The sequence below is a fragment of the Acipenser ruthenus genome, chromosome 10 (genome assembly GCF_902713425.1).
Source record: "Acipenser ruthenus chromosome 10, fAciRut3.2 maternal haplotype, whole genome shotgun sequence".
Classification (NCBI taxonomy): Eukaryota; Metazoa; Chordata; class Actinopteri; order Acipenseriformes; family Acipenseridae; genus Acipenser; species Acipenser ruthenus.
The window spans coordinates 49,873,380-49,893,976 of record NC_081198.1 but is presented as its reverse complement, the minus strand read 5'-3'; the positions used below and the strand labels follow the sequence as shown (position 1 = coordinate 49,893,976).

The following is a 20,597-nucleotide window of genomic DNA, read 5'->3' as shown; positions in this document are numbered from 1 at the left end:
CCTTCCGCTTTGTAGAGAGCAGCTCACATTTACACCCCTCTTCAGCGCACTGTGACTAATACTGGCTTTGACATGTTGCGTTTTCTTTCAAAGCGTAGAACAAGAGATAAAAGAAGCACTGCAGCTGTAATGTACTTGCATTTCCACCTGAAAGCCTGCTAATAATAAGATCATACTTCAATTAAAATTCTCCTTTACTTTTTTTTCCTTTTTGCTTATTTCAAAGAAATAAAAAAAACGAGGTAATACTCATCTAGAAGAGCATCGTCAAAGTTCCAGTTAGTTTGGATATCCCAGGTTTGTAAATAACAGCCAGATTCTCCCATTACAGTGTTTAATATCACCCAAACAGACAGCAGTAAACCTGATCTTCATAACAGTTTGAGTTAGAGCAAATCAACATTAATATATACAGTATATATATATATATATATATATATATATATATATATATATATATATATATATATATATATACTGCATTATTTGGTAACACTTTATATTAAATGGCTGTATTTCAAATGTAATTACATATGAACTAGTGTATGATTTACTATTCAATTGAAATTAACTCATACAGTACTTATCTTCTTCTTCTTCTTCTTCTTATTATTATTATTATTATTATTATTATTATTATTATTATTAATATTTTTTTATTTCTTAGCAGACGCCCTTATCCAGGGCGACTTACAGTCGTAAACAAAAATACATTTTAAGAATCACAGTACAAGTAATAATAAAAATTAAGAGCAAGATAAATACAATGACTTTGGTTCTAGCAAGTACAAGTATGACAAAATACGATTCGAATACGATTTATCCTTACAGAAACATTAATGAATTATGAATAAGCACACATTTTAAAATACCACCACTATAAGTGTATAAAGGGGCATTCCGAACAGAAAATTGGTGGCACTTTTTTACACAGAGAATTGTGAGGGTCTGGAACCAACTCCCCAGTAATGTTGTTGAAGCTGACACCCTGGGATCCTTCAAGAAGCTGCTTGATGAGATTCTGGGATCAATAAGCTACTAACAACCAAACAAGCAAGATGGGCTGAATGGCCTCCTCTCGTTTGTAAACTTTCTTATGTTCTTATGCTCTTATGTGTGTAAATCCACAGTAAGTAGAGACACTTAGTGTCTCTAGACACTTAGAGGAGGCTGTGTGGTCCAGTGGTTAAAGAAAAGGGCTTGTAACCAGGAGGTCCCTGGTTCAAATCCCACCACAGCCACTGACTCATCGTGTGACCCTGAGCAAGTCACTTCACCTCCTTGTGCTCCGTCTTTCGGGTGAGACGTAGTTGTAAGTGACTCTGCAGCTGATGCGTAGTTCACACACCCTATTCTCTGTAAGTAGCCTTGGATAAAGGCGTCTGCTAAATAAACAAAATAATAATAAAGTGTAAAGTGTTACCTGCTTGCTTAACAGTGCTTCCTTCATCTTGCCTGCCCCTCTGTGTACTAACTCCTGTTCCATTGTGCATGGCTTACAGAGATCTGCTGCGGCTCTTTTTGACATCACAACAGAGGCGCTAAGAACGCCACTGAAAGAGCACTTACCGAGTTGGTACCGCCAAAGCCCAAAGAAAGACACCAGTTACAGGGGACAGATGTAACACGGGCCTCTTTCGGAGTCTGTCTTGAGCATGTACTGTACAGAATCAGTCTACTGTCTCTCTCACCATAAAGACATCTACAGATACCTTCCTTCAATTCAAGGGTGCAGTTAGGAAATACATATTTTTGTTCCAGGGCTCCTGGAACTTGTTCCAGAGCTTTTCCTTTTTCTTTTGTTTTCCTCAGTCCGATGGTGTGGTGTAGCGAAAACGAAATTTACAGCATTATAACAAAAGCAGTATAAGATAGACATTTTAGTCCATGAATTGTTCATGTGATTGTGGGAAGCTTAACTAGGCTCTTACTCCATTGCAAGGTTTGTCTCAATCATGAACTTTGCACAAGATTGAAAGCTTGGTACAGTATAGCTGTGGTACTGCTGTGTCTCTGGAATCGGTGGTCCTATTCTCCCCTGTGGTTCCCTTCACAGGTCTACATGGTGGCTGGTAAGACCTATAGCCTGGAGAAGACACTGAAGGACCTGGAAGAAACTGCTAAGAGCCGGTATAGCGGCACCACGGACTCGGAGCTCAGCGAGCTGGAAGACAAGGTGGCATCTGCAGCAGCTACTGTCCAGAACACCGAGAGTGAGGTAAAGTGACAACCTGACACGTATGAAGGATTATATGTGCACACCACCTACTGTGGTTTCTCATGCAAGGCAAGCAAGAGTAAGCTCTGTTAAAAGGAATGCATTCAGCATCATAGAAATATATTTGAAGTCACAATATTTTGTAGTTACAGTATATATACAACAGCATTCTGATGAGCCATACTAAATGGACCTTGTATCACCTTATATATTTACACAGTGGGTGGGGGATTCTTGTTATTGGACGAGTCCAGGGCCTAAATCAAAATATATATTATATTAATATAGGCATACTATAAGCAGTGCTATAGCGCCAATATATGGACAATAGCATGGCTTCATTTTGCACAGTATACTTGTTGGTTTAACCCAGGCTATGGAAGTTGAAAAGATAAGAGCACATTTAACTGTGTGAAGAATGGTCTTTCCAGGTTTCGGACATTGAGAACAGAATCGCTGCCCTAAGTGCAGCTGGTCTGACTGTGGTTCCGGAGAGAAACAGAAAGAAATTTTCTGGACAGGTTGGTGGAGATGTTTTTGTTGAATGCACATCCTTGCAGTGCAGTTTCGATTGAATGACATGTGTGACTGTCTGGGGTGTTTTCTGAAAGCCTGTTTGGTTCATTAAAGTTTGCAGTTAATGAAACCTTTTTCCCAATATGTTTTAGAGAGGGTCTGAAGTTCATTCTGATTTAAATTACTGTAATGTATATCTATAAATGCATTTTAAAAAAGCAGTCCTTAAAAAAAGGTGACGTTAACACAGTTACTTCTTATGTGTTTTGTATGCAGACAGTGGCCACACAGCAGTTGGTGCGGAGAAAGCTTTCTAATTCACATCAAAATCAAAGTAAGACGATCCCTACTTTTACCTGACTGCAGTGTTCCCAGTATGAGATTCCTTTTGAATTCCCTGTTTACAGGAACATGGCAGTTACTTAGTAAATACATGGGTACTTACAGATAATTATAATGTTATTATGCATAGTTGCAATGCACTCAATATGTAATTTTTTTGCATAAGATAATCATAACCCTAACCCTAACCTGATACAATTGTGTACTAACATATATCGTGCAAAACGCTAAGTACATTGTAACTATGCATAACATTATGTGTAAGCACACATGTATTCACTATGTAACTACTATGTAAGTACACAGTCATTAGAGACACACTGTAAAGTGTTACCAAAAGGTACAGTAAAGTGATGTACTGTGAGGGGAACAGGCCATCCAGTTCATGTTCATGGCGGCCGTGTGGATGTATTTGCATTGTCATTGCTGCTCAGGGTGCAGGTAAGGCTGGTTCATGATTGTCTTGCTATTGCTATTTCAATTCCTATTTTGTGTTTGGTCTCAAATCAAATTACAGGGATGTTATGCTACTGTAGAGTGGCTGGGAAAACTCACACAACATCCATACAGTTGTATAGCATGAATTGCAAATCGAACAATGCATTGCACTTAATAATATCTCTATTTGTCATGTATCATGCATGCATTATATAACCACTACTACTATTGCTACCACTATCATTTGTGGACCACGTTCATGAAAACCAAAATCTCCATTACACATGTTGCTGGCTTTGAAAGCATGTAAAAAAACAGCTGCTGTTTTTGATTAGTTGAATAGAGCCCTTTGTCACGCTAGAAGCACAAGCTGCACATTTCAGACCAGGGAACGTGTTTAACACTCAGCCTGGGCACCCTTGCTATTTCCACAAGCTAAAGGTCCATATTTAGAAAATCTGAATGCTTCAGTGGTACACAAGGTCCTTCACCTCTTTTAAAGCTGGTCTTTCTGTATGAATGAAAGGAGTGAAGCTAAAATGTTTTTTAAAGTATGGACGATAACTGCAATGCCCACTGGAGCTTAATCTTTATTAACATGCAAGGCACCAAGGCAGAACATTAGTCACTTCCTGTTATATGCCAATAATGATTTGTATGATCCTCCTTACTTCAATACAGTTTGCCTGAACCTTATATAGGCTAAGGTGCGTGCGTGCGTGAGTGTACACGTGTGCACGTGTGCGTGCATGCGTGCGTGCATGCATATGCGCGTGTGTGTGTATACTGTATATATTCTCATAAAAACAAGCATAGAGGTACAAAAGACAATGTTTCTGGTTACCAATAAGATTCAACACATTTATTTTTAAATAGTTTTTCTTCTTTCATGGGTGCTTAGAAGGGGATACTACTGGCCATAATTTCAAGCCATTTAGTTCAGTCTTAACTGAAATTTTTTGGAAAAAAATACTGGTAAATTTACAGAACTAGAACCAACCAACTAAAGTTATATAATCCAAGGTCACTAAAGCACTTTTCCTTTGGTAACTCTACTGTGACATTGTAAGCACAGAAAAGAATGGTTATTGTACAGAACAGTAAATGAAAAGCATTGTAATTATAGTACTGCACTGCACTATCCCCCGTTACTCTCTGAAATGTTTTTCTAGGTGAAGCAGATGGGTTTGATCGAAATGCATTGTACAGAGGGTCACTGACTCAAAGGACTCCTGCATTTAAGGTCAAGAGAAATGCAGCGTATGCGGTATGAACTGAGCATGTTTCTAGCTGTGGGGTTGTCTCCTGGCTGTAGCTAGGTGTCTTTGTTTCTATGGCGGTGTTAGCAGGTGGAGGGTCACTTCTGGGTCAGGTGAATAGAGGGTGCTTTCATTGTAGCATGGGAACATCTCAATTCATGGCTCTAGAACTCGTAAAGCAAATATATGTTGGTCTTCATGGCACGGTGTGGTTTGTGTTGTTAATTTTTTATTGTTACAGTTAATGCAACTGTGTCCTAATGTGGTGTTATGAACTGATGAACATGTATTGTAATTGTGGATTAAGATAAGAAATCCATCTTGGTGGTGGTTTGGAAATGTATAAACCCTAATCCTACCCCTACCCCTACAACAACTGTAACCCTAACCCTAACCCTAACCCCTACTCCTAACCCTACCCCTACCCCTACCCCAACCCTAACCCCTACTCCTACCCCTACCCCAACCCTAACCCTAACCCCTACTCCTACCCCAACCCTACCCCTACCCCAACCCTAACCCCTACCCCTAACCCCAACCCCAACCCCAACGCTAACCCTAACCCCAACCCCAACCCATACCCCTACCCCTACCCTAAGCCTAAATAAATTATAGTGCATTCTAAGGAATTTACAAGCTCTTCGGTGCCATCAATCAATCATATAAACTTACCATTTTACTTTATAAAACATTATAAATACTTTTGTTTAGTAATAATACTAAAAAAAAGGTATTCATACCAGTTTATCTCCGAGTTAGTCTTTGTTATCTGGATGGCTATTGCCACTCCTTGACGTGATCTTAGGGGTGATCTTTAAACAGCACTGGATTCAGAAGTAAACTGGTGGAAGAATATTGTAAGGTCACTTTTATTTATTCATTTCCATCTTTCTCCAAAAGAAAAATGATCAAATCCACATTTTCAGAATTTCAGCAGCGTACTTTCTGCAGCATAATCATTTCAGAGAACAGACCTCTTTTCTGAATGAATTAGAGGCAGTAATAATTGAACAATGTTCACCTACTTTATCATTTTGCAGACTCAACACTCCCCACACCCTTGACAGGGTTACGTATTTGTTTCTGTTTTTGATTTTCAGAAACCAATAATGGCTCAGCATCCTTAAAGAAAGAAAGCCTGATGTAACGAAAGTGAATTCCATCCCGGACTGCAGCATATTTATAGAGGAACAAAAAGAGAAGGACAAGCTCGAGTATAGTGATGTACCTTTCAATGCTACTGCAGAGAAGAAATCCTACACAAATTCTATTGTACAAATGCATTGTATATCATGCCATATTAGGAAGCGTATTGCTCAAACATAGTTTATTGTTTCCTTTGCACACACACACACACACACACACACACACACACACTATATATATATATATATATATATATATATATATATATATATATATATATATATATATATATATTCATAATGTTACATTGTTACTGTTTTGTGGCTAAAGTTTACAGAATAAACAGTAAATCCTAAAGGAAAATACATCTATTGCATGTATTTGATCTGCTTTACCCTGAGGTACTACCTGACTTGCAGTCTGTTGAAACTATACACTATTAACCCCTGCTGTTCCAGCTGCAGCAGGTCAACAACGAGTAAAATAATCATTTTGAGCTGGTTATACCAGTGGGCTAGTAATACCAATTGTTGTTTTATAAGACAGCTGATTCTGCTAATTACTAACTTTCCTATGTTACCAGCTAGATATTTGTCTTGATAGGTCATAAAGCCAAATTAAATCAAATTGTTAGATACAATTAAAAAAAAAAAGTGTTATAATAAAAATAAAGCCAAGAACCACTGCCTATACTTATTAGTGATCCCTCTAAATGAGCACCATAGTGCACTCATTTTTAGAAATGCGTATGTTTTTTTAGTGGCAAGTCAAACAAATATGTTCTGAGTGTCTTCTATCCAGATTATTTTAGACTGTCTTGTAGTGCTTTACATTATGTGCAATAGAATAACTGCTACTGCCACATGTTAGGTTCCTTCCACTGTGTACACTTGCTGTATAAATACTCAATAAAATATTAACACACCAATTGTGGATTTGTCAGGATGTGAGTGGTGTGGTGTGGGTGGTGACATCAGAACTAGGAAGGATAACACACAAAAAGGTAGTGAAACTGCAGAGGCTGTGCAGTATTTTAATAAATAATGGATCAAAACAAAAGTAAAACAAACAAAACACTTTTCAAAACTACACAAAGAAAAGGGGCACGCAGGCCCAAACAAACGCTACACAAATCGTCAAACAAAAACCACACCAGTACCTTTTCCACAGACACCGGCAGCATTCATGCTCTTCCTCATGCTTTGGAGAGTGAGACCTTTTATAGCAGGTGGCCAGGAGCTAATAAGATCATTCAATTATCTCCTGACCACCTGCATTCCACGCATGAAGGCAGGGAGACAAAGTTAACCCTATGCCTGCCGAATAAAAACAATATTAAATAGCCTGCATATAAACAAGTACAAAATACAATATTTATAACCCACCAATAAACACTAATAATAATTACAATAACAACCATAATAACAACAAACACATTACAATGAAAACAGTAATATTCAAAATGATAATGCAGGGTTTTATCAATATGAAATAGTAGATTATTAAATAATAATATTCATATTCGTAAGGCTAAAATCACCTTGATGTTTACCTTTGGCATTATTCAACCATGTTTAGTGTCCAAAATAATTATATACATTAGAACCGATTTTAAAAGAATTAAGTTGTGCTGATCTCTCTCATTGCCCGTGCCCAAATACCACCCAAGTACAAATATACACTTTAACTCACCAGTACTACATAACCCAAACTATACAAAATAAACCAAATACACCCAGGGGCTGGGGGTAGCCGTCACAGGCTGGTTCACAGCTTATCTGGACCGCTGTGTGCAGTGCTAGTTTCTGTTGAATACTTTATTGATTTTCCTACTGTAATGCTCTAATCCCAGAGTAAGCACCAATTATATCGAAGGGTCAGTCTTGTTTTATTGATACCAGCTTTATACAACATTCCTGGCACACTTTAAAAAAATTAAGTCCAATGTAGCCATTACCCATTACACACATGTCAATTAATTGATTGAGGCACATATTTGATTTGTACACACATATACCTTATTCTTTGTCTACATATTCTGTGCATGTTTCATAAGAACTAGTATATATTAAGGGAAATTATTGGAATTTAGATGAATGCCCGAAATATGTACCCTGCCTGGTATACATGACTGCCTGATAACCATTGATACTTACCAGTACTATACTGAAGCTGCTTGTTCTAGGGGACATGCACATGCCTTATACTTGTCTCAGTTGTTGTAATGTTCTCACATAAGGGATGGCATATTCTCATATCTATATGGACGTTTACCTACAATATTCATTCACATCCAAATGAAAAGATATTCAAAGGAGAATATATGCTCTCTCTCTCTCTTGCTCTCTCTCTCCCTCCCTCTCTCTCCCTCTCTCTCTCTCTCTCTCTCTCTCCCTTTGAATACCTTTTCATTTGGAGAGGAATGATGATTGTGTATATATAATTTAATTAATTATTTAGCAGACTTTTTTCCAAAGCGACTTACGGAAATTAAATAAAATATAAAAGTATGTTACAGGCAATAAAAATGCAAAACAAACACATAATGTATATACATTATATACAAAATAAATATAAATAAAGGAAAATACAGAAGATCTATAAATAGGAATTTACAAATAAAGGTAAGTGGGGTTTGAGAAGACGGTGGAAATAAGTAAAAGACTGAACAGTCTTGTGGATAAGCGGTAGCTGGTTCCACCACAGAAGACAAGGGAAGAGAAGGAGCAAGCATGGGAGGAAGAAGAGTGAAGAGAAGGCATAACTGTATCTTGTAATGTGCTTTGTGATTGTGGTCCACTATGAAAGGCGCTATATAACATAAAGGTTGATTGATTGATTGATTGATTGATAACAAGTCGGCCGCTAGAGGATGAGCAGAGAGGGCGAGAAGGAATATAAAGAAACACGAGGGAAGGGGCAGTATGATGAATAGAGCGATAGGCAAGAGCAAGGGTCTTAAACAGGATGTGAGCAGAGATAGGTAGCCAGTGAGGTGTGAGAAGCAGAGGGGTAGCATGAGAGTAGGAGAATACCAGACGAGCACAGAATTTTGAAAAAGTTGAAGAAATGAAAAGGAGATGAAAAAGTGATCAGAGGAGAAGAAGGGGATAATAGTAGGGAAGTGGAGAGAGCAGTCTAGAGAAAATCAAGTCCAGTTGGCGATCAGCAATATGAGTAGGAGGTGAAGGGGAGAGTTGAAAAGAAAAATAATTAAGAGGGAGAAAACCAGCAGAATGAGATATTATTATTATTATTATTATTATTATTATTATTATTATTATTATTATTTAGCAGACTCCTTTATCCATGGTCACACAGTGAGTCAGTGAGTGAGCCCTTTTCTTTAACACCCGGTTAGAGAGATGAACATTAAAGTCACCTAAAAGAATGGCAGGAATAGAGGTAGAGATAGAGGAAAGGAAGAAATCAAATTCATCAAGGAAAAGAGTAGGAGGACCAGGGGAGCGATAGAAACTATGAGAAGCAGATGACAGGGAGAGTGCCATTCAATGGCATGAAATTCGAAAGTAGTGACCAAGAGGGTAGAGAGAGCAGAGGGAACTGAGAAGTTCCAGACTGGAGAAAGTTGGAATCCTGTTCCTCCACCTCGTCCTGAGGAATGGGGAGAAAGAGACAGGACATAGAGAGAGGAGACAGCAGCTGGGTTAACAGTGTTTTCAGGGGAGATCCATGATTCTGTAAGAGCCAGAAAGTTCTCGAGAGAGGAGAGGCGTAAGCAGAGATGAAATCAGCCTTGTTGCAGGCTGACTGGCAGTTGTAAATGAGAAGAGCGAAGGACAGGGATACCGTAAAAAGCCATAAATACAATATATAAAGATACAAGTTAAAAAACCATGGATATGATATTAAAATATGAAAGTTAATAATGTAGTAATATAATAATATATAATAAAATAATACATACAATACTAAATAAAAAAATAAACACATTTTTATAAGGTAAAAGAAAACTGAAAAAGAAAAATGATAAAGGATAAAGAGAGATATGACAGATGAAAAGACACAGCAGACATATAATAGCAAATGAAGAATTATAAACATTTAAAATACAACTAGCTAATAAAATAACACAACATATAAAAGACAGAAACACCCAGTGTACTTTACAGATGTTCTTACATGATTGCCACACACGCTGCCGCTCACAGCATCAGGGGAGATTAATCATATACAGTATATGTATTTATAGTTATAGATAGTACCTTTACAAGTAAATAATCAATGAGTCAATGAAGCACATTTGCTATTGAAATGGCTTCTTATTAATATTATTAATGGAGAGCCTAGATGAAAAAAAGAGAATACCTTTTGTATGTGCGTGTGTGTGTGTGTGTGTGTGTGTGTGTGTGTGTGTGTGTGTGTGTGTGTGTGTGTGATTCTGGTGTGACATCAGCACAGGAGCCAACAATAAAAGCTCTGCGCATTAGAGCATCTTCAGCTGTGATCCAACAAGACCCAGCTTAGCAGGAGGTGAGCAGAGAAAGCGAAACTCAGCCCTACACAGACAGTAAGTGCAGAATGCGTTTGGAATTATTTTACAGAAACATGTCCTTACAGATTGAACATAGCACATAAGTACTTCACAACTTCCATGTTAATAAAATATTGCTATATATTTATAATTAAATAATCGTAGTATGATTTAAATAGTTATATGTTTTAAACAGCTTTATCTTGCAATATCTTTGACATGCATTTCATCTGTATGACTTAAGTGAAATATACTAAACTGTGCTGAAGACAAACAGGTGCTTTAGAAGGTGATTTTTGGTATTCAGTATTTCCCAGCATATTTTGGAGGGATTTGAAGTTTTAGTGGGAGTTGTAGGAGCTTTGAAAGGCATAGTTTGCATGGTGTGTACATTTTAGTCGATCTTGACAACTCAAGGAGCCAATTAAAATGAGTCTTTAGAGACAAGTGAATTAGCATTGTAAGTGTATCTGCATTATACACACAGATCCATCAGACTTGTCACTATGGACAGCTAGTTCTGCACATTAATCATGACTGTGCAGTTAAAACAGGCAGCCTGTTGTGCTTTACAGATACATTATTTATGAAAAATAAACAAGTTTCTCTCTACTGGCATAATTGTACATTTGCATGACAGTTTTGCTAATAACCATGTCTGTTACTATGCATTTACAATGCATTTATAATGGTAGTTACAATGTATTTATTTATTTGTGGTAGCTTACCATGTTCTCTTTTTTAAGGGTAATTCCTATACTGTATATGTACAGCATGAGTTTAGCAATGCTGCTAATATTGCATTTTACATGGCATGTACTCCTGTAAATGAAAGTGTGTCCAGAATGAATCTCTACAACATTGTTGGACTCTCCAAAGCAGGCTGAGCCACAGATCCAGTAGAGATCACAACTAACATGACTATGTAAATATTGTACCATAAAACTGTGTTGTATACATTAATATATACAGTTAACACTATTTCTCATGGAGCTCTTAATTACAATTTGAAGTCCTTAGAAATCACTCTTCATTTATTTATTTATTTATTTTGAAATGTTGTTAACATTATTTTTTTATGTGGTACAATTTTTGATGGTTGAATCTCTTCCATGCATAAGCCAAACAGTAGTACTAAGTGGCACTGGATCCATTTTTAAAGTGGGTGCTGAAAGTCATTGAACAAAACTGTAACCCCTGTATATGATGGAAGCCATGCAAAGCCAGAGGGTGCTGCTGCACCCCCAGCACCCCAGGTAGTACTGGAGTATGTGAGAATCAAAAGGAATTCTGATTGGAGGAGAGTGACTGAGTGATTCTCTGGTCCTGTGTTTCAGATCCGAAGACAGCCTGATTGGTAAAAGCTGCACAGGACTGACAGCAATGAAACTGTTCGCCATCTACTGTGTGTTCCTGCTGCTCCTGTGTTTGGCTTGTCCAAAGGCAGACTGCAGGTTCCAGGAGCAATCAGTGGAGATTAGAAGTATGTGATGAATACATATATACTGTATAGATATTGATTAAGCGATAATTCTCCTTGTGAGGGGTGATTACATTCAACGAGTAAGTTATTTCTATTTAGGTCTTGTAATCTTCTGTTAAAGAAAGTAGTTCCTTAAAAATAACATAATCATTTTTCTTAGTATCTGCAGGGATATAGCTTTTATCTTCTGGTGCAAGGTCTCAGCAGGTTATCAAGAACTATGGACCTTTTTTCATCAACTAGTTGTCAGGGCTAAATTGTGGTATCCTGGCATGACAGCACAGCACAGGTGTAGACTCCTTTAAAAAGTAAAGCACTGCTACAGTAAAGGACCTTGTTATTTCCCCATATTGTGCTATTCAATCAGACTGTCACATAAAGACATGGTCCAAACATACCACTTAGTCAAAAGCATGTCGATTTAGGGGTCCCCGAGTGGCTCATCCAGTTAAAGCACTGCCGCGGGGTGCACAGGGTGAGTCACACAGCCTGGATGGTGCCAGTTCGGGTCTAGGCTGTGCAAAGATGCTGAACTTTGCTGGGGACCCACATTGGCTCTGATGCTCCCATGGGATGGGAAACCGAGCACATTTAGAGTGGATAAGAAGCAGGGCTGTTTTTCGGGATCGGTAGCCCGCCCACTTCTGCTCTAGATTGCTCGCGTAAAAGCGATTCTGGCTTAGACTTGTGTGAGATCAGAGGATGCTCATACGCCATCAGAACGTCCGTGTTGTTTGGGAAAAATAAAATAAAAAATAATAATTGGTCATTCTAAATTAAAAAAAAAAACAAACAAAAAAACATCTTAAATCCCCCATTCGCTTAGCCTTTGGAAAGTTTGCTTGAATGTTGCCGTACACACTGCTGTACATCTGATTGAACAGCGAGGTTGCTTTCAACTCAGTTGTACATATTTTAAGACATCTTGTTTTGTAGACCCACTAATCACTCCATCGATTATCACTAGATAAATATTTTCACCTATGTTTTGCTACAGCTGCAAATTCAATTCAATCAGAATCGCTAATGTTTAGAATCCAGCTAAAGTTCACGCCAATACCATGCTCACTTCTCTAGTACTGCAGTGTCTGGGTAATGGCTTGAGAGCTAAACATCATTAGCAGTGTTCTATAACCGATTCCGTTCGCCCTCAGATCCCGATATCGATGCCTCTTGGTATACAGGCCGTGGAATCAGACCGGTGGGTCGCTTCGGCAGACGAGGCACAGAGAGTCGTCGCAATTCCTATTCTGGATCCCGCCTGCTGTGCATCCCAGTAGACGACAACGATGACCCCGTACTAGATGAATAAATATTATTATTATTATTATTATTATTATTATTATTATTATTATTATTATTATTATTATTATTATTATCCCCTTTCTCTTCTTACTTCTCATTGCATTTCTGTTGTGTATTTATTTATGTGATTAAAAAATCGTTTATACAAAACACCAAAGAGGAAGGTCTATTGTAAAGCCCAGTGAAATTAGTACATGGGCTAATTTGGATTATTTTGCAAAATAAATGAATAACAATAATTATGTTTTTTACCCATCTTAAATAAATTTCTTTAAAAAATGTAAAATGCATGTCAATAATACATTATTGTTATAAAGTACTTACAAAAAAAAAAACTGTCACCAGAGTGTTGGTTCATTAGAATTAAATGTGTGTTGCAGGATAATGGGAATGGGCAGAAGGTGACTTCATTTGTCCTAGGGTTCTTCTTACCATAAGGGAGCCTCCACTGGAATGGGACATTGCAATAACAACAGAGGGTCAAGAAAAAAAAAAAGGTTTTTTTTTTTACATGTATTTCACCCAAATGTGCAGCTTTACAAACTGAAATGTCATACAGATTTATAAAATCCTGTCATTGGCTTTAATTATGTATACTGTAGTAAAATAATAATAATAATAATAATAATATCTAGACGGTTATGCAACACCAGATTGTAAACCCTTTTGAAAATTAAGCATTAACATCATCTCCAGCCCATTTCAAACACATTTACATTCTATGTTGTATTTTATTGTTTTAAAATACCATATTCCTTCGAATTTAAGACTTGCTTCTCAAAAATTACCTGTGTCTTAAATTCCAGTACAGTATAGTGATGCATGTATTAAAATCACAAAGCAGAGTACACAAACAGCAATGTGGCTGACTGCAGAGAAAACACCAACAAATACGACACTGACCAAATACACAAACAGCAATGTGGCTGACTGCTGAGAAAAGACGAACCAAAACGAATCACCCATGGCATACAGTCAGGCATTTTCAAAGAAGCGTTATTAACTTCCTGAGGAATTTGAAGAGAAGCTTTTACAACCGCAGCGTTTCTAACAAACAGGACCAGCTTGGACAGATCGGATATGCTGATCAGACCCCCGTATTTTTCGACATGCCAAGAAAAACCACACTTCACAAATTGGGAGAAAAACAGGTGTGAGCAATCACGACTGGAAATGAGAAGCAGCACATAACTGTGTAATGCTCTGTGTGACAGCAGACGGCCGCAAACTGCCTCCATATGCGTAAATGAGATGGTATCTTTGTAAATACATATTTATTTGATGTTTTTTTCCTCAAATTGAGGATGGGAAATTTGGGCTGTGTCTTAAATTTAAGGTCTTAAACCTGTTTAAACCCCTGCCCCTCACAGGCAATTTCCGCCTGGGGGGCTGTGCCCTTAAATAAATCACAATATCTTCCAAAGTATAGACAGCACAGGCATGGTTCAGGGCTTGAATTCAAGGTAACCCCTTGGGCATCAGGACTAAAACCTCAGGTGTGATAAAAGTCTTACTCAGTACCACACTGGAAGGAGATATCCAGAAAAAATACATACAAAAACAACAAACGCTTTTCATTTTTTTATTTTCTATAGTCATTTTTTCAACTTGTAGCATATGAAAAGAGCCAGATTTTTTTCCAGTGCTTCACCAACATGTCTACTATACTGGGTAAATTTGGAACTGTTTGAACAAAGGGATCAAATTCTACAGGAGTTTTTACAAAGCTAGGCCCAAGGGTCCCCAAACCTCTCCAAAAATAAACATTGTGTAAATCTTTATGTCCAGTGATACACTAAGTTCTAAAAGGGATGTTAACTTCTGGCACCTCACATGCTATCCATTGCCACATGAATTAGATTTTGTAATCCTCTTTTTTTTTTCCCCCCCATATCATTCAAAAGGTGGCCTTTTTTTTGCACATCGATTACTCTGTAATAGATTGGGCTACAAACAAAGTCAAGGTATGATTGGACAGCTTGTGACCTCCCCTACAACGTGATCAGGGAGACTTTACCGTCACGAGGGTTGTAAAACCAGAGCAGCAAAATGCACAGCTAGTCGATCGCAGTTGTTTTCGCAGCATGGGGCACTAGTCACATTGATAAGGGGATATCTCAGCGGTGAAATGACGGATTCGGAAAATTCCTTCGCTGTTTCTGGAGCATTATGAACTGGCATCTTCCTGGCATCTCAAAGAAAAATATATTTGACACTAAATGGGTGAACTACAAATCACATGTACTCAACGTTCGATAACCACTTGGTGCACTAGTTATGTAGTTTTGTTTTGCCATACTGTCTTTCCAACTCCTTCACCCAGCACCGACTATCACAACAAAACTACAGTTCTACTGTAATACTCACTATGTTAAATCTCAGCATACTGAAGCTCCAAATAACTTCCCTCAATATTATTATTATTTTTATTTATTTCTTAGCAGACGCCCTTATCCTTTGCGACTTACAGGCGTAAACAAAAATACATATCAAGAATCACAGTGCAAGTATTAATACAATACTGAAGTACTAATTATTAGGTTGGCTTTTGACTTGGCAAACAAAGATCCTAATGTTAATTGTCTTTCAAGTGGACACTGAGAGCAGTATTCAATAGGGTGGTTCATGATAACATCGCTCACCAATGTACTCTACTCACACAGAAGAACAGAATTAACAGCAACCCTGTACAGTAGATGCTAATCAGGCAGCTTTCAAAATGAGAGATGTGTGGGCCTTTATCATACAGGCTAGGCATGCAAGACTAATATGTACAATTGTTTTTTTTTTCAGAAGGTCGGTCCCTTATGTTCCTGCAGGACTAGGACCTAAAGCGATGCGGTCCATATGAAAACCAAGCAAATGGCATTGCTCTGTTACATCTGCAGCCAGACTACCTTGGAGTGTGATCCTGGCAGGTCAGAAGCTAGGCAGTTGGCCCTGGTCAGTACTTGTGCAGGAGACCTCCATTAAATACCAGGAGCAGCAGTGTATGGAGTGGGGTTTGTGGTTCAATAACGGGGTACTCCTCCATTTGGGCTCCAACTCCAAATACTCCGGCAAGGCTTTAGGAGGCGGTGCAGTTTAGATGAGACCAAGATCTTGTCAATCTTGCAGAGTGAGAGGTGAACCTCAGTTCAGAATGGATGAGTTAATTGTGACTGCCCCTTCCTTCAGCGTCTACAGCATGACTCCCTGCTCTCCCTGCTCTCCTGACTCTCCGGTACGTGTAGATCCGCACGAGTGTCACTCCAGTGCATTAAAGTCGTTCTGCCATCATCCGCATTCTGTAGTAACCTGTGGGCTGTAATTGAAGAGATAGATTTGAACTAACTACCTACCACCCACTTACATGACACACACACAATTAAGAAAAGAGCATCATCACAGACTGAGAGCTGAGTTATAATGAGGCTTCAGTTAAACACAGCGCTAATTGATTAACATCATTAAAATGCCTTTATTGGTTATGTTCTCATCTTTAAATGCAATTTTTCTAACACTGTCATTCTTGCAATGTGCTACAGTAATCAGTAGTTTTGTCTGACTTATAGTACAGTGATTTCCCATTACAATTAATTTAGGTGAGGAACAATGGCAGACGTCTCAAGTGCTCTGAAAGTGAACCTCAACCCTGACCTGCCTTCCAGGCTTGTTGTTTACAATAATATCAACTGGAAGCCACTGGAGACCACACAACTCGTCCTTTTAGTGAGCTGATCGAGATTTGAGCCCAGGCCTTCAGAGGTGAAAGGCACAAGAAGCTAGTGCATTAGCCCACTCCCTTCTTTGGGAATGTTACAGGATTACTTATAAGGGTGCTTTTGAGTATGTGAGATGTCTCCCCCACCTCAGCATTCATTCCTTATATTAGTGGATTGCTTCTGTTATCCCCAATAAATACCATTCACTTACCTATAGCCATGAAGAGCTCACTCACTTTCTTGCCTGACTTTGCTGACGTTTCCATGAACAGCAAGCCTTTCTTTTCTGCAAGATTTTGCGCCTCCTATTACAAAGAAAGAGAGATCTATGAGATCTAAAACTATCTTTATTATATAACTTCTTGTGGCGGAGTGTCCCGCCCCTATGTATTTATTTATTATTATTTGTATTTGTTTGCGGCGCGGATAAAAGCGCTGCGTCTTTTGTTATTGTTTTTATATTTATATTTAAAAACCCCGTGAGGATGCATGACTGATCAGCTACTGATTATTTAACTAGCTGACAGTCATGCATCCTTACCAAACGCGTGCAGACTGTGGCCGAGGGGTAATAAGATAATTAACAGCTAGTTAACCCCTCGGCCAGATAAGAACCTGCAGCTGTCCGTACTGCAGGGTGGAGTGTACAGAGGAGAGTGCGGGGAGCGCGCGAGCGAGAGCGGAGAAATAACGGCATTTAAAAAAAACGACTGCTAAACAGTATTTGTTTATTCGTTTGGCCCTTGTGCCTTTTTGTTTTGTGTTTTGTTGTTTGTTGAAATCTTTCATTTTGTTTTGTTTATTAATAAATCCACGCTGAGTGCCGTAGCATTCAGCTTCACCCGCCCATCCACTGTTTTGATTCAGTTACTTCCTGGTCCGTGACGTCACCACACTTCACCACTGCGAGCCAGCCTGCCACACATCTATATTAATGTATCATTTATCCATATCAATTTAACATTTTGAATACTAAATACAACAAAAACAAAAATACTAACTGGGGTTGAATTTCAGAAATACTCTTCCCAGTAAATCAAAGGAGCATGCGGTATGTACTGTAGGTTGGCATAAATGTACCTGCAGCTCCACCTGGCGTAAATCTGAGAGATCTGCTTTATTCCCCACCAGAGCAACCACTGTCTCTCCTACAATATACTGTCTCTCCAACTCCTGCAACCAGCACTGAGCCCGGACAAAGGTGTCCTACAAAACAAAAAAATGTAAAAGGCTTTCTCAAATGCATTTACTCATGTACACTCATCGTGTCTTTTCATTTACTCATGTACACTCATCGTGTCTTTTCATTTACTCATGTACACTCATTGTGTCTTCATTTACTCATGTACACTCATCGTTTCTTTTCATTTACTCATGTACACTCATTGTGTCTTCATTTACTCATGTACACTCGTCGTGTCATTTCATTTACTCATGTACACTCATTGTGTCTTCATTTACTCATGTACACTCATTGTGTCTTCATTTACTCATGTACACTCATTGTGTCTTCATTTACTCATGTACACTCATCATGTCTTTTCATTTACTCATGTACACTCATCGTTTCTTTTCATTTACTCATGTACACTCGTTGTTTCTTCATTTACTCATGTACACTTGTCATGTCTTTGTTTATTTTTCTTAAGAAAGTATTCAACGATTTATGACAATACATTTAAAATATGTACCACCTCCTAAATCTTTATTTAAATGTATGCTTCAAGATTTGGCCTCCCTAATGACAACTCTTATGTTGGTGGCATCCTAAGCCTTTACCCTGTTGGTGATGTCATACACCACGAGGGCTGCGTTCGCCCCCCGGTAGTACAGCGGGGTGACACTGTGGTACTTCTCCTGGCCAGCGGTGTCCCAGATCTCAAACATCAAGGTGGTCTCATGTAAACACACCATCTGGGTCAGGTAAGCACCTGTACGAGAAGCAGGAACAGGTGTTAAAGGCACACAGTATCTGCTGAAGGAGGTCGTCTGTCTTCAAAGACCGGTTGACTTCACAAAAGATGCAGTCGATAGCATTCATGTAAACAGCACAATGCCATCCAATTAGTACACAATAGCAAAGGTCCCTTACTGAAGGCAGGGTTGGCATATTTTTTTCACTTACAGGTCTTCTACAACGGTCTCAAAGTAATACTTTATATCATTTACATCTCCATGACATTACATTTCTTACATGTCTGATGTCATGTGACTTATGTTTCGTATGCTTTTCTATTATTGTTTCTGCTTGGTTGTTTGCCATGCTTACTAACTGTTCCAACAAGTTACTGAAAAGACTCCTCAGGACTGATGACGGGAGAGATAAAATGGAAGCATATCAGTCTACTTGCTGCTGGGTTATGAAAACATACCACAAATGCAGGCACTGTGCTAATGCTATTGTCTAAATATAAGAACGGAGAGGAACTGCGCCTTGATCAGCGTGTCATTAAATATTGTGATGTTGTGTGCTGAATAGGGGAGTTTGGGGGTGGCAGTTTATCTGACCATAATTGCTGTCATTTCTTTTGCTTTTTTACAGCCTTCTTATAAAGTTACAAGTCCTAGCGCTGCACTTACATCCCACTGTGGGTACGGTGCTCTTGAACTCATCCCTAGTGAAGCGAAGAGCCAGGCTGGACTTCCCAACTCCACTGCTTCCCAACAGAACCATCTTAGCCTTCTGGGTCTTCCTCTCAAGCTGCGCATTCCCTGAGGCCGCCCTCCCTCGTTTGCTAATTCTCTTGTCTGACATAGCCAAGGAACAGAGCTTTGAGGGTTACAATGCTCTTCCAGTGGGTAACACAGGGGTGGATCACCAAGGCTGTTACTCCCAACTACTCTTCTGGATCTCCATGTCTGAATCCAGATGGGCACTGCTGGATTAAGCTGATTTAGAGGCTGGTGAAAGTATTGAGTACTGAGAAGTTTTGACTGATCCCTTAAGTGGCATCAGATACCCCCGGCAAGTCATCTAGAAGCTGTAAAAGGAGGGTATACAACATTTTAATAAAGATACACAGAATATACAGTATATCTGGTTTCAATAAAGCAACTTGTTTTTTGTGCTTTTTGATGCTACAGTTCATCTTGTTGTGCAGTCAAAGTCCACTCAAGGAGCAACAGGCCAAGTTACAGGAATCACACTACGAATAATGAGTGAGTAGCTGTACCGCACCTTTAATTCAGCTTTTTGTTCAGGAATTCATTTGTTCTGTGTTAAATAACACACTTGAATAACTTTTTTCATCTTCATATTTTTGATTACCAAGAAACTGCTACTTGCAATAAATGTTATTTGCAACCATTTTAAACATGTTAACAATCATTCATTTTTTTTTTGTTTTACTGTAAGAGGCATCCAATACTGATATCATTGTAAAATGTTGTTTTTGGTAAACAACAGTTTATGAGAATATTGCTAAACAATAGAACAAATAATCTGTCTGCAGAGTGTTTGTGATCTATTTTAGAGATTTCAACATGTCTATTGATTTAGGTCAAATGTTTAGACATACTAAAACAACCTAATAAATAAATAAAAGTCTTTCTCAATGTCTTCCATGCAGTAGTTAGGGATGATATGTAAAATGTTTAATACTTACTAGTAAATGGGAGAAAGAAAAAAATCCATAGTACAGAGGGAACACGTAAAAATCCAGCTTCCCCAAAAGTGAAAATAAAAGTAAAG

General features: G+C 38.4%; 3 protein-coding genes across 7 annotated transcripts in view; 2 read left to right on the top strand and 1 right to left on the bottom strand.

Annotated features, from left to right (window-relative positions):
• The window catches only part of LOC117405668 (melanophilin-like), a 33,737-nt gene extending 26,890 nt beyond the window's left edge, over positions 1-6,847 (top strand). For 4 of the 5 annotated variants that reach the window (XM_059032512.1, XM_059032511.1, XM_059032510.1 and 1 more), the window contains 5 exons: positions 2,057-2,218; positions 2,650-2,739; positions 3,011-3,068; positions 4,687-4,781; positions 5,874-6,847. In XM_059032512.1, the coding sequence (XP_058888495.1) occupies positions 2,057-2,218; positions 2,650-2,739; positions 3,011-3,068; positions 4,687-4,781; positions 5,874-5,900 (432 nt within the window). In that variant the 3' untranslated portion in view covers positions 5,901-6,847. The remainder of the gene's footprint in view (positions 1-2,056; positions 2,219-2,649; positions 2,740-3,010; positions 3,069-4,686; positions 4,782-5,873) is intronic. The other variant, XM_034008905.3, reaches the window with a different exon arrangement.
• A 3,546-nt stretch (positions 6,848-10,393) lies between these two features.
• prlh (prolactin releasing hormone) lies at positions 10,394-13,487 on the top strand. The gene is made up of 3 exons (XM_034924234.2): positions 10,394-10,450; positions 11,752-11,897; positions 13,052-13,487. The coding sequence occupies exons 2-3, from the start codon at positions 11,798-11,800 to the stop codon at positions 13,207-13,209; spliced, it is 258 nt and encodes an 85-aa protein (XP_034780125.1). The 5' UTR covers positions 10,394-10,450; positions 11,752-11,797; the 3' UTR covers positions 13,210-13,487.
• A 2,446-nt stretch (positions 13,488-15,933) lies between these two features.
• On the bottom strand, positions 15,934-20,597 carry LOC117413863 (ras-related protein Rab-17-like). The gene is made up of 6 exons (XM_034023255.2): positions 20,512-20,597; positions 19,487-19,887; positions 18,686-18,837; positions 17,987-18,112; positions 17,118-17,211; positions 15,934-16,506 (listed from the first exon to the last, which is right to left on the bottom strand). The coding sequence occupies exons 2-6, from the start codon at positions 19,659-19,661 to the stop codon at positions 16,376-16,378; spliced, it is 678 nt and encodes a 225-aa protein (XP_033879146.2). The 5' UTR covers positions 19,662-19,887; positions 20,512-20,597; the 3' UTR covers positions 15,934-16,375.

Coding starts and splice junctions, on each gene's coding strand:
- LOC117413863 (XM_034023255.2), bottom strand. CDS start 19,661: ATGTCAGACAAGAGAATTAGCAAACGAGGGAGGGCGGCCTCAGGGAAT. Junction 18,113..18,685: donor TGTATGACATCACCAACAGG/GTAAAGGCTTAG, acceptor TTTGTTTTGTAG/GACACCTTTGTCCGGGCTCA. Junction 17,212..17,986: donor TACGCCAGGTGGAGCTGCAG/GTACATTTATGC, acceptor TCTTTGTAATAG/GAGGCGCAAAATCTTGCAGA.
- prlh (XM_034924234.2), top strand. CDS start 11,798: ATGAAACTGTTCGCCATCTACTGTGTGTTCCTGCTGCTCCTGTGTTTG. Junction 11,898..13,051: donor GCAATCAGTGGAGATTAGAA/GTATGTGATGAA, acceptor GTTCGCCCTCAG/ATCCCGATATCGATGCCTCT.